This window comes from Natrix helvetica (assembly GCF_964273705.1).
Source record: "Natrix helvetica genome assembly, chromosome: 1".
Lineage (NCBI taxonomy): Eukaryota > Metazoa > Chordata > Lepidosauria > Squamata > Natricidae > Natrix > Natrix helvetica.
Genome location: NC_138548.1, coordinates 349,814,862 through 349,828,473, shown reverse-complemented (window position 1 = coordinate 349,828,473; position 13,612 = coordinate 349,814,862). Strand labels below are relative to the sequence as shown.

General features: G+C 42.6%; 1 protein-coding gene across 1 annotated transcript in view; it reads left to right on the top strand.

Moving 5' to 3' along the window:
• The first annotated feature begins 8,241 nt into the window (after window positions 1-8,241).
• LST1 (leukocyte specific transcript 1) overlaps window positions 8,242-13,612 on the top strand; it is a 16,307-nt gene continuing 10,936 nt past the window's right edge. Inside the window, exons 1-2 of the mRNA XM_081934886.1 lie at window positions 8,242-8,594; window positions 10,237-10,294. Coding sequence (XP_081791012.1) covers window positions 10,261-10,294 — 34 coding nt within the window. The 5' untranslated portion in view covers window positions 8,242-8,594; window positions 10,237-10,260. The remainder of the gene's footprint in view (window positions 8,595-10,236; window positions 10,295-13,612) is intronic.

Here is a 13,612-nt window from a genome sequence, read left to right as displayed (position 1 = left end):
TTTTCCAGCCATGTGTGTATTTTTCCCACCAGTATTTTTTGGCTTTGGGGCATGTCCACCACATATGGTAGTATGAGCCTGGTGCCTGATTGCATTTCCAACATTTAACTGATTTGTTTTTATACATGTTCGCTAATCTTGCAGGTGAGTAATGCCATCTGCAAAACATTTTAGAGAGTTTTTCTTTGTATGCTGTTGAATTGTAAGTTTATGATCGGAGACTGGAATTCTTGTTTGGCCATGACTTCCAATCTTCTATTGTTGCCCATCTCATTCTACAATTGACTTCCTCCTGAGCTTTCAAGCTGGGTGGAAGAGACCTCTATAGCCTTTTCTTGTCTGACCTATTCCCCGAGGAAGGGTGTCTCTCTGGTCCACTGGAGCAAAACCTCTCACCAGGTGTGAGCCCACAAATCTTCTGTTGTGGTGGGCACCACCCAACTCAATTTCCGCTCTGCAGAAATTTTCCCTTCTATTCACAGAACACAAGTGTCTTTGTGTTCCTCCCACTTCCCCTGCTATGTCCTACAGATCATTTTCCTCTCTCCTCCAGATGGTTACGAGGCAGAAATGTTGCCTTAGGAGGACTGACCTTCCAAAGTAATTCTGAAGTAGATTATGGATGTTCTGAAAAGGCGGTGATTGTCTGATTCATTGATAATGTGTGATAAAGTTTTTTCCAATTCCTAGATTTTCTTCATTATGATCTGTTGCTAACCTCAGTTTTTGGTCTCCCAATGGTGATCCCATCACCATTGTAACTGAGTCCATTCACTTTGTCCGCTTCTTCACTTTCCTTCCATCTATCCTGGTCTTCCTTTTCTTCACTTTCCTTCCACCCATTAGACCCTTTCCCACAGAGCTGGGTCTTTGCATCATGTATCCGAAGTAGACTAATTTGAGCCTGGTCATATATGACTCAAGTAAGAACTCTGGGTTCATTGATGATCCATTGGCTTGTTTTCTTAACTGTTCATGCTTTTCTCACGAACCTTTTCCAACACCAAAGTTAAAAAGTGTGAATGTTCTTCCTATCTTGCTTCTTCAAAGCTAATGTTCAGATGGGGACTACAGCCAAGAAATTAAAAGACGCTTGCTCCTGGGGAGGAAAGCTATGGCAAATATAGACGGCATACTAAAAAGCAGAGACATCACCCTGCCAACAAAAGTGCATATAGTCAAGGCCATGGTTTTCCCAGTTGCAATGGATGGCTGTGAAAGTTGGACCATAAGAAAGGCTGAGCGCCAAAGAATTGAGGTGTAAAGCTGGCCTCCCTCAGCAACCAAGAAAGAAACCACTTAACTCTATTTTGCTGAATTAAGAGTATTTTTACTGGTTATGAAAAGATAGCAGCTAAGCAAAGCAAGATCTGAGGCCAAAATGCACGAAATCATACATATCAATATGTGACCAACCCCCTCCCCCTGGTAACCCTCATCCCACTGTCCAATCTGCAAACCCCTTAGGTGTCATGTGAGTTCCATCTTCAAAGAACATCATCAGGTTGGTATGCAGGACGGTTGGCCTTGATCAACATCAAGCACTAGTCTCCAGCATGCGCTGTAGATGGTGAGACCAAAACTCTCTTTTTACAATCTCTCCTGTACTTAAACTTCCCCTCCCAAATACCAGCCTCCTGCCTCCCCATTTCAATGGCAGCCGAAAGCAAATAGCGAAACAGAGGCTGACATGAGGCCTTTGAACTCTGGTGCTGGAGAAGACTCCTGCAAGTCCCTTGGACTGCAAGGTGATCAAACCGGTCAATCCTAGAGGAGATCAACCCTGACTGCTTTTTAGAAGGCCAGATCCTGAAGAGGAAACTCAAATACTTTGGCCACATAATGAGAAGGAAGGACTCACTGGAGAAGAGCCTCATGCTGGGAATGATTGAGGGCAAAAGAAGAAGGGGATGACAGAGAATGAGGTAGATGGATGGAGTCACGGAAGCAGTAGGCGTAAGCTTAAATGGACTCCAGAGGATGGCAGAGGACAGGAAGGCATTTAAGAACGTTGTCCATGGGGTTGCAATGGGTAGGACACAACTTCTCAACTAACAACAACAACAACAGTGTTAATGAATGGATACTTATTTCCTTTGCCTTGAGCCCAAAAACCTCTGTTGCTAAAGAAGACCGTTGTGAAGTGAGTTTGGCCCCATTTTACGACCTTTCCTGCCATAGCTGTTAAGTGAATCACTGCAGTTGTTAAATTAGTAACATGGTTGCTAAGTGAATCTCGCTTCCCCATTGGCTTTGCTGGTCCAAAGGTCACAAAAGGGGATCACGTGACCCGGGGACACTGCGTGACATCATCAATATAAGTCAGTTGCCCAAAACGGTGGAATTTTGATCATGTGACCATGAGGATGCTGCAACGGTCATAAGGGTGAAAAATGCTCATAAGTCACTTTTTTCAGTGCCCTTGTAACTTTGAACCATCATTAAATGGTTGTAAGTCAAGGATTATCTGTAGCGCCTTTTCTCCAGCCTGCTGCTTAATTTAGTCTCAAACTACAGCACCCAATATGAATATCCTTGTTGTTGTTATACAAATGGGTCGTATTTGTTAAGTGGATAAAACAAAAAGAGGAAAGGCTGTAATTCTATTCTGTACTTTGCTGAAAAAAGTTGGAAGTCCCCACTTTTTTCTTTCCCCTTTCCGCTATATCTATCATCTTTATTTTTGTTTGTATTGTATATTATAGTAATTTTAATTAAAAAGCCAACACAGTTCTAGGCTGCATCAACAGAGGGATAGAATCAAGACCACGTGAAGTGTTAATACCACTTTATAATGCCTTGGTGAGGCCACACTTGAAATACTGCATTCAGTTCTGGTCACCACGATGTAGAAAAGATGTGGAGACTCTAGAAAGAGTGCAGAGAAGAGCAACAAAGATGATTAGGGGACTGGAGACTAAAACATATGAAGAACGGTTGCAGGAACTGGGCATGTCTAGTCTGATGAAAAGAAGGACTAGGGGAGACATGATAGCAGTCTCCCATATCTCAGGGGTTGCCACAAAGAAGAGGGAGTCAAACTATTCTCCAAGGCACCTGAGGGTAGAACAAGAAGCAATGAGTGGAAACTAATCAAGAACAGAAGCAACTTAGAACTGAGGAGAAATTTCCTGACAGTTAGAACAATCATTCAGTGGAACAGAAAATGCCTCCAGAAGTTGTGAATGCCCCAACACTGGAAGTCTTTAAGAAGATGTTGGATAGCCATTTGTCTGAAACGGTATAGGGTTTCCTGCCTAGGCAGGGGGTTGGACTAGAACACCTCTAAGGTCCCTTCCAACTCTGCTATTGTATTGTACTGTATTAATATATATTTTAAAAAATATATACCCTTCTTGTGTTGTGGTTGTCTACCTTCTCCGTCCTTCTCCTCTCTCCCACTGGAACCAGATCGTTAAAATCTCCTTGTCTCAAAGAACAAACACCTGAAAAGGCAAATTACAGTTAGAATAAGTTTATTGTCACTTTATATGTACACTTATCAGCGTACGTCCATTAAAAATGAAATTTCTTTACAGCTCTCAACGGGTCACCACCTCCAATATACACTCCATAACCATGACAAAATAAATAAATACATAAATTAGGCGTATAAGGTAAAGATTCCCCCGCACATGCACACTAGTCGTTACTGACTTTAGGGGGCGGTGCTCATCTCCGTTTCTAAACTGAAGAGCCAGCGCTGTCCGAAGATGTCTCCGTGGTCATGTGGCCGGCATGAGTAAACGCTGAAGGCGCACGGAACGCTGTTACCTTCCCACCAAAGGTGGTGCCTATTTTTCTACTTGCATTTTAGCCACTGAGCCTCCGCGTCCCTAAATTATGCGTTTACTGATATATATTATATGACACAGAGAAACAACACAGTCTAGTTCAGCTGTATACGTGGTGAGTAAAACGAATCTTGCGAGGTTACCAAATGGAAGGCATAGGGAACAAAGCTGTTACAGAATAGGGTAGCCCTGCTAGACATATTCAAGCTAGCTTGAAACTGTCAAGCTAGCTTGAAGGGAAAATTTTTCTGAGGTAAATTTTGAGCACAAAAAAATTTCCGGTCCAGGTTTTGGTGCACGTTGTGAAATCAAACACAAGTTTATATAGCTGTGGTTGCGGTTATAAAACAATTCTTCGGAAGCTGTCAAACCAGTTATATCACTACCCGAGGTATGCATAACTCTGTTACTAAAATCAAACTTTTTCTGCCTCTCTTCCTGCAAACGGTAACTGAAACCACTGGCAGAAAGTAGATCTTATTCAAAGGACATGACCAGGGCTTTTCAAGCCGTCTCTCATAGAACAGGTAGTCCTCGACTTACAACAGTTCATTTAGTGATTGTTCAGAGTTACAACCTCACTGAAAAAAGTGACTTGTGACCAGTTTTCATGCTGACAAAGGTTGAGGCGAAATGAATGGGGAAGCCGAATTCATTTAATAACCATGTCACTAACTTAACAACTGCAGCGGTTCACTTAATGACTGTGAAAGGTCGTAAAATGGCCCAAAGTTCACTTCACAAATCTCTCACTTAGCAACAGAAACTTTAGGTTCAATTGTGGTCATGCATTGAGGACTTACCTGTACCCTAACTTTCAGTGAGAACGTGACGGGTTTTCAGGACAGATGAAGGCAGAAATTCATTCAAACACAGCCAATTTGCTCTCCCTAGATCAGTGATAGTTATCCTTTTTGTCATTGCGTGCAGAAAGCACAAACATGAGTGCCCGACAGCACACACCTTCACCCATAATGCAATGCATGTGCACCCCTCATGCTCCCCGTGCATGCATGGGTGGCCCCCTGCATATGCCCCACCCTCACACATGCACAAGCGACTCCCCCGTGCATGTCCTCCACCACCCCCTGGCCCATTGTTTGCTTCCAGATTGGTGCAGGAGGCCCAAAACAGGGTGTGGGAGTGCAGTGCGAGGCCCCAAAATGCAATGTGAGCACCCCCCCATGGATGCACCTCATCCTTCGTGCATGCGTGCACGCATCCCCACAATGGTCCTCATGCATATGCGGTAGAGACCCGAAGACCAGCTGGCTGGCGGGAGGCACGTGCACATATGTGGTGGAGCTGGGCTGGGGCGATGATTGGCATGCCCACAGAGAGGGCTCTGCATGCCACCTGTGGCATATGTGCCATAGGTTTGCCATCACGGCCCTAGATTATTGCCACTTAGTTGTGGCAACCGATTTTTTTTATTCTTAACAGGTTTTGTTGCCTGAGAAAGTTTGAAAATCCCTGGCTTAGATGTCTTTCACCCTACCTCGGATAAGCAAACTAGAGGTACAAAATGGACCTTCTATGCTGGCTGGGGAATTCACACATCTTCAAGGTGCGAAGTTTCAGAAACAGTGGTCTATTTGATCATTCCACATAGTGAATTCTGCTTCGGATGGGATGATTTGCAATTGGTGTATGTATTTCTATTGTCCAAAGTGTATCCTTTCTGCTTATCTGAGCACTCATGTAAGCTGCTGTAAGCAATTAAACAATACGAATAATAAAACACAACAGTAAAATCTGTGTAATTGCCATCAAAATACCTTTACCTTTACCTTTATTTCGATTTTTATACCGCCCCCTCTCCCCAAAGGGACTCGGGGCGGTGTACAGTCAAATAAAAAATTAAATTGAAAATACAAACATACAAACATAAAAACATAGAAGAGGAGGCAATGCGACACTGTACAAAGTAAAGTAGATAAAAACAATATTTCAACAATCCTAAAAATACCCAATTAAAATTACCCAGTTAAAATATATCTGCCAGGAGGTGTAATAAGGTTATGAATGGTCCAGGCTGGCTAAACGGAACAGGTGAGTCTTCAGTTTTTGTCGAAAGGAGGGGAAGTCGGTGGTGGTTCTGATATCGGGGGGGAGGTCATTCCAGAGGGTTGGGCCCATCACAGAGAAGGCTCTACTCCTAGGTGCCGCCCGTTGGCATTGCTTAGTGGACGGCACCCGGAGGAGTCCTTCCCTGTGAGAGCGAATCGGTCGCAGGGAAGTGTGTGGTAGGATGCGATCCCGCAAGTACCTAGGTCCTGAGCCATGGAGCGCTTTAAAGATGGTAATTAACACCTTGAAACGCACCCGAAAGACCACAGGCAGCCAGTGTAGCTCGCGCAGGAGCGGTGTTACATGGGAGTACGTAGTACTCCCCAAGATAGCCCGCGCGGCTGCGTTCTGGATTAGCTGCAGTCCAGATAATAATAATAGCAGTGGCATTAAAATAGTCATTACATTTGGTGAAAAAGAAGCCACAAATTACTGTATATAAACAGAGAGCAAACCTCACACTCATTAGCACTGATGAAATTAGCTAGTCAGGTAATGAAACGTCTGCAAACAACCAAGCTCAGAGAGAATTCACAGTTCAACCCTGAGCTACAGATATTCTCTTCTACGGCAATTCTACAAATAGTAGTGAAGATTACTACATAACATAGAGTCCATTACTAATTCTAATAATTAGCAATTTATAAGTTATTTATAGTTAGTAATTTATAATAATTAGTAAATATAATTACTAATATTGTTGAGATGAAACCAGAACTTTTCTTATTGGGAGTTATGGATAGCCAATTAGAAAAGAATTGTGGAAGATTGATTTTATATACGGTCATTGCAGCAAGATTATTATTATTATTATGCGCAAGGATGGAGAAACACTGAAATATTCATAATGGAGGAATGGATTGTGAAGTTGACAGAACTAGCTGAGATGGAAAAACTGAACTGTTTGTCAGGCACTAAAAATAAGTACTTTTATAAAAGACTTGCAAATCTTTCATAAGAATCATGAACACTGGAAAAACTAAAATAGTGATTTGTGGAATCTGATGATTTCCCTTGAAAAGGGAAGGAAAAAGGGGATAAAGGAATTATTGTAACATTAATGAGGAAGGCAGGATAATTACTGCTCTTGAAGAAGGGTAGAAATGGCTTCTTTATCTTTTTCTTTCTTTCTTTTAACTGTATCCTTTTCTGCACTTTTTCCTTTTCTCTTTATATTTTTCTCAACCTAGGGCCACAGAGAAATTTGTTAAGTGAGTTTTGCCCCGTTTTATGTCTTTTCTTGCCCGATTCATTAAGCCAGGGGCGTCAAACTCGATTTCATTGAAGGCCGCATCAGGGATGTGTTTGATCTCGGGGGACCGGGGTGGGCATGGCTAAGGTGGGTGTAGCCAGCTCGACATCACTCATGTCAGGGGCCCTTGGGGTGGGCTGAGCGCTCTGCCAGCAGAAAACAAGCTCCCGGGTTCCGTTTTTGGCTGCAATGGCCTCCTGTAATCCTCTGCCAGCGAAAACAGAGATGGGGGGCGGCATATGGCCCTTCCGAGCGCCATTTTGGCTGGCAGAAGTGCCACGGGCTGGTCCTTCACTGCTTCCAGAGAGGTCCTGCGGGCCAGATCTAAGCACCCTGCAGGCCATATTTGGTCCCCGGGCCTTGAGTTTGACATGACTGCATCAAGCGATTCACTGCAATTGTTAAATTAGTAACACAGCTATTAAGTGAATCTGGCTTCCCCACTGACTTTGCTTGCCAGAAGGTCACCAAGGGGGACCACGTGACTCCGTGACACTGCAACCGTCGTAAATGTGAGTCAGCTGTCAAGCATGTAAATCATGTGACCATGGGGATGCTACAATGGTCCTAAGTGTAAAAAAATGGTCATAAGTCACTTTTTTCAATGCCGTTGTATTTGAACAGTCAGTACTTGAAGTGTTGTAAGAGTAGGACTATCTGCATTCATTTTTTTTAGTATGATCAAACTTTAATAATTTTTTTTTTAAATGGCCATTCTATAATGGATACTTTGGCCACCTAAAGAGAAGGAAGGACTCACTGGAGAAGAGCCTAATGCTGGGAAAGATGGAGGGCAAAAGAAGAAGGGGACGACAGAGAATGAGGTGGCCGGATGGAGTCACCAAAGCAGAGGATGGTAGAGGGCAGGAAGGCCTGGAGGAACATTGTCCATGGGGTTGCGATGAGTCGGATATGACTTCGTAACTAACAACAAATAATGGAGAAGTTTGTTTTCCCCTTGTTCTTTCTTTCCAGTTCTGCTTTTTGGGAGAACTAAAGTGACATAGCTGGGCGAGTAGAATTAGGTTTAGCCTGTGATGAGGCTAAATTTAACCTGCTGGAAGTTGATTGACGTGAACATTAGATTCCCCCTTCTTGATGTTTCATAATACTCTGACATTGCTTCTACTGTCCTGGTTAAACATGCAGTGAAACGAAGCCAGATGTTTTCTGGTGAAAATGAACACCTCAACTCCCCCTCCTACAGACTGACACCTACTGTATTCAGACCTATTTAGTTCAGTCTTGTGGCTGAGTGGAAACATCGGCTTGTCGACTTCTAGTTTGGGTGGTAGGTCTGTATTTCCTGGTGGAAGCAGAAGTTTCAGCGAGTTTTTTTTTTTTTTTTGACATCTGTCAGAAGCAGAAATGCCTCAGTTCCCAAAGAAGGCGGACTGGTAGAAAAGACGCTCGCGTGTCTGGGATGGTGAAAGAACCCCAAACTTACAGAGGATTTTTGGCAGGATAAGGGGAAGAAGGTAAGAAGGATCTAAAGAAGTTTTAGAAGTTGACGAAGTTCAACCAGCGGAAAGGAGTCAGAAGTAAGATCAGAGGATGGCAAACTGTGGGAAGGATTTGGTGAACGAGGAGGTGTGGTTGTGTGTGCCTTTGAGTCTGTGTTGACTCTTGACAATTGCCTAGACAAGTCCCTGAAGTTTTCTTTGGTAAGATTTCAGAAGTGGTTTGCCATTGCCGCTTTCCTAGGGCAGTGAGACTGGCCCAAGGTCGCCCAGCTGGCTTTATACCTAACATGGAGAACTAACACGGAGTGGTGCCTTCACTACTACACTAAAATGGTTTCTCGAATGAGGAGGTACCTAGCTTATCATGCAATTGTATTTACGGAGTGTATGTGAAGCCAGGGGTGTAGTACTTGCTGAACTCACTGTTATGAGGAACGGAGCACTATCTATCTATCTACGTATCTATCTATGTATCTATCTATGTATCTATCTATCTATCTATCTATCTATCTATCTATCTATCTATCATCTGTCTAGATCTATCTACAGTATCTGTCTGTCTGTCTGTCTGTCTGTCTGTCTCTAGATCTCTCTATCTCTCTATCTATCTATCTATCTATCTATCTATCTATCTATCTATCTATCTAACATCTCTCTCTATCATCTCTCTCTCTCTATCTATCAATCATCTATCTATCTATCTATCTATCTATCTATCTATCTATCTATCTATCTATCTATCTATCTATCCATCATCTGTCTAGATCTATCTACAGTATCTGTCTGTCTGTCTGTCTGTCTGTCTGTCTGTCTGTCTCTAGATCTCTCTCTGTCTCTCTATCTCTCTATCTATCTATCTATCTCTATCTATCTATCTATCTATCTATCTATCTATCTATCTATCTATCTATCTAACATCTCTCTCTCTCTCTATCATCTCTCTCTCTCTCTCTCTCTATCCATCCATCCATCCATCCATCCATCCATCCATCCATCCATCCATCCATCTATCTATCTATCTATCTATCTATCTATCTATCTATCTATCATCTGTCTAGATCTATCTACAGTATCTGTCTCTCTCTCTCTCTCTCTCTCTCTCTCTCTCTCTCTCTCTCTCTCTCTCTCTCTCTCTCTCTCTCTCTCTCTCTCTCTCTTTCTATCTATCATCATCCACACCGCCCATGTCACCTAAGTACTCTGAAATGGTAAAGGTTGGATTAGAAGACCTCCAAGGTCCCTTCCAACTCTGTTATTCTGTTATTTTGTGTGGTTGGAAACATTTAATAGGTCTTTAGGGTGCAATCCCAAAACAACAGGCACACCACTTGAACATCATCGGCATTGACAATCTCCACTAGTCAACTACAAAAGGCAGCTTTCCTTGGAACAGCTTAAATCCTGCAACATACTTAAACACCATGGGATAATATCTGCCTATCCCAGGTTCTTGGGGAGGACTCAATAGGTGGATAAAACTGCCAAATCCTGTCTACGTATCTAACTGTGCAACTAGCCATAATAATAGTTATAGTGTAGGCAAGGTGATGTTGCGATCCGCATGTTATTATTTGCACTCTATGGTTCCTTCTATTCCTCCATCACTCCCATCAGTCTCCTTCTGATATTGGTTCTCTATTTTGTTTTTGTTTTTCAGAGGACTTCCCCTATAACGCTGGCAATGGGTTCTGTTACGAGTAGCATTTTGAAGGATGGTAAGCGCTGTTTAACTTGTATCTTTTTTGTTGTGAAATCTAACTTCTTCCGAAGAGGAATCTGTGTTCTGGTACTGAGGATGATCTCTGGGGTTTTTTCAAAAGGTGATTTCATTGCAGGTTGAAGCCACTATTAAGTCAAAGCTGCCCACTTAACCACAACCCATTGGCATGTCATCTTGGCCATCAGAACTTTGGAGACACATCTTGAGTATAATAACCCACTGAATGTAATCAGGGGTGGGCTTCAAAAGTTTCAGCAAAAGGTTCTCTGTCCGGAGAAGGATGTAATGAGAGACCACATAAAAGTGAACAGACCAGTATGATGAAAATGGTTATTTGTTTGGGGAGCATCTCCTGTGAAAAATGATCTAATGTTTTCAAGCAAATGACGGGGAATGATGGCCCCTGTCAGACCTGGAAGCCATCTTTTAGCTTTGGGCCTTCAGGCCTGCCACATTTTCTACTGTGGGAAAAATGGGAAGGGGATTATATGCAGTACGGGAGATATATAGTCAAAATAACATTCCTTTCTCAGAGAGTCAAGGACACCTTCCCTGCAGCTGTGATGATGTGACTGGGAGACATCTCCAGTTTTGGACGGTGCATTGATTAGACCATGTGATGGAGATATGGGTGCTGGGCAGGGACTTGGAACTTTCATTTAGGTGGGGAAAACCTGGAAGCTTTCAGATTCAGGTTTTCCCAGATGTGCCAATATGACATCTGTAATAAAATGGAACTTTGAGGAAACTCAAGCCTCGGAGTCTTCTTTTGTTGGGGGTGTTACTTAGAACCCTGACAGTCCCTTTAAGACTTGCTGGACTTCAACTCCCAGAATTCCTGAGCCAGCCATGTTGGCTCAGGAATTCTGGGAGTTGAAGTCTACAGGTGATAAAAGGGCCGTAGTTCCCCACCTCGGCTTTCAAATATGTGGCTTAAGCATAAATCTATTGATGTGTACACCTCGAAAAGGACAGCAACTACATCGGAAAGTACGATGGCTGGGAGAATGCTGTAAAATTGTAATGTTGTTGTAGCAAGTGTGGCTGATGTAACTGGAGATCTGTTAAAATACGGAAGTGGTTTGCTTATGCAGAGGCTGTGCTACATTGAACGCAAGTCCTTGTGTCTAAAACTGTTGGAAGAATGCTGATACTACCATATTCCCCTACCTTAAGAAATGGAAGCAAGAATGGGCACGACAAAAAAAGGGGGGGATTATTTCCCAGCATGCCTTGCTTGGGAAACTGCTTGGCAGAATTCTGATTGAAAGAGTACCAGAGGTCACCATGAGCAAATTTTGAGAAGTGCTCTGAGAAATGGACGCCCTGTGAAAAAGGAAGTTCCCCGTACATTTCTTGAAAGAAAATGAGTGATAACACGAAGAGGCCTTGATTTATGGAAAAGTTCACAAATGTAGAATTATGGAAATGCAGAGTTGGAGTTTGCTTGCAGGGTGTGGGTAAGGCTGGTGTATGGTAAAGGGAAGTCATGTGTGAGATAAATTTGGCAAACAGTTCAACAGTGGGCATAGACTAAGTCAAGAATGCTTTTGTGGTTTTTTGATATATTTATAGATTAATGTGTCAGGGTTGCTTGGGAAAAAAAGAACTGATATCTGCTACAGTTTATACAAAGGAATCGGAACATTAAAATCTACAGATTTAATTTAATTGGCATTTAGATTCTAATTTTGGACAGATATGAAAGCAATAATATTAATATGAAAGCAATAATAATGCCATGATTAATGAGCAAGTTTAAATTAAATCAATGCAATGATCAAAACATTGCAATTTTTAATATCCAAAGCAATTTGGATATATATTTGATTTGTGTGGTGTTCAGGTTATTCTCCATGAAATATTATTTTAAACTGGGCAGTCTTTTCAGTCTTCATACAGTGACTCAGGATACCACCCAGAATGGGCTAGAGGAAAGATTGCCAAAGATTGACCACAACAAAAACAAAACCTCAGTTGTGTGTAATCACAAATAGCAGAACACGTCTATGTCTGGAATCAGGCAGACAAACTTTGTTGCCGTGTCTGTGTGTGTCTGTGTGTGTGTGTGTCTGTGTGTCTATACTGATAAATAGAGAGAAAGAGAGAGGGGCGGGAAAGAGAGAGAGAAGGAAAGAGAGAGAGAAAAGGAGAAAGAGAAAGAGAGAGTGAGAGAAAGAGTGAGTGAATGAGTAAGAGAAAGAGAGAGAAAGTGTGAGAGAGAGAGAAAGAGAGAGAGAGAAAGGGAGAGAGAGAAGGAGTGAGTGAGTGAGAGAAAGAAAGAGAAAGTGTGTGAGAGAGTGAAAGAGAAAGAGAGAGAAAGAAAGAAAGAAAGAAAGGGAAAGAGAGAAAAAGAGAAAGAGAGTGAGAGAAAGCGTGTGAGAGAGAGAAAGAGAGAGAGAAAGGGAGAGAGAAAGAGTGTGTGAGTGAGAGAAAGAGAGAGAAAGTGTATGAGAGAGAGAGAGAAAGAGAAAGAGAGAGAGAGAGAGAGAGAGAGAAAGAAAGAAAGAAAGAAAGAAAGAAAGAAAGAAAGAAAGAAAGGGAAAGAGAGAGAGAGGGGGAAAGAGAGGAGAGAGAGAGAGAGAAACAGACAGACAGACAGACAGATTGGCTACCCAACTCAGAGGTGGGTGTTACATAATGTAACAACCGATTCGCCCAGAACCGAATATGTGAGCGTGTGCCTTCCACACTTGCACATGGCATCAAACACACGGCAATTATATAGGACGGGATAGCACCCGGGATGGGTGGGGGGACCCAGCCGCTGGTCGGAACTGCCAGTTCACCAAACCGGTCCGAACCGGTAGCAGCCCACCTCGGAGTGGGTTCCTGCTCCAGTGTGAAGACTTACTCTTGGTTACAAGGAGGTCAAAAGCCTTGTGTGAACTGCCTGTCTCTTGCTGTACAAGCCGAGACAGAAGAGCTGCACTTTTCCTCTCAATATTTAGACAACTTCTGAGCCTTTTAACTCATTAAAAGAGCATTTAGTTATTGTTTGGCAGAAGAATTGCAGCTAGATACAAGCTGTGCATTGCCAAATATCATTTTGCCTTTGAGATCAATGTGTAGCAGAGGCCTGCATAATATTTGAAAATATTCCCCTTCGGTCATATTAACATTTTATAATTCAATAGTGAGTTTTAGGAAATGCTCTTTAGGAAATGCCACATTTTGGACACATCAAAAGTAGATCGTCCATCTCTGGTGTGAAACATAAAATGATGTGAATCTGTGTTATATTTAGAATAGCCACCATAGTCCAAGGACAGGTAGTCCTCGACTTACAACCACAATTGAGCCCCAAATGTCT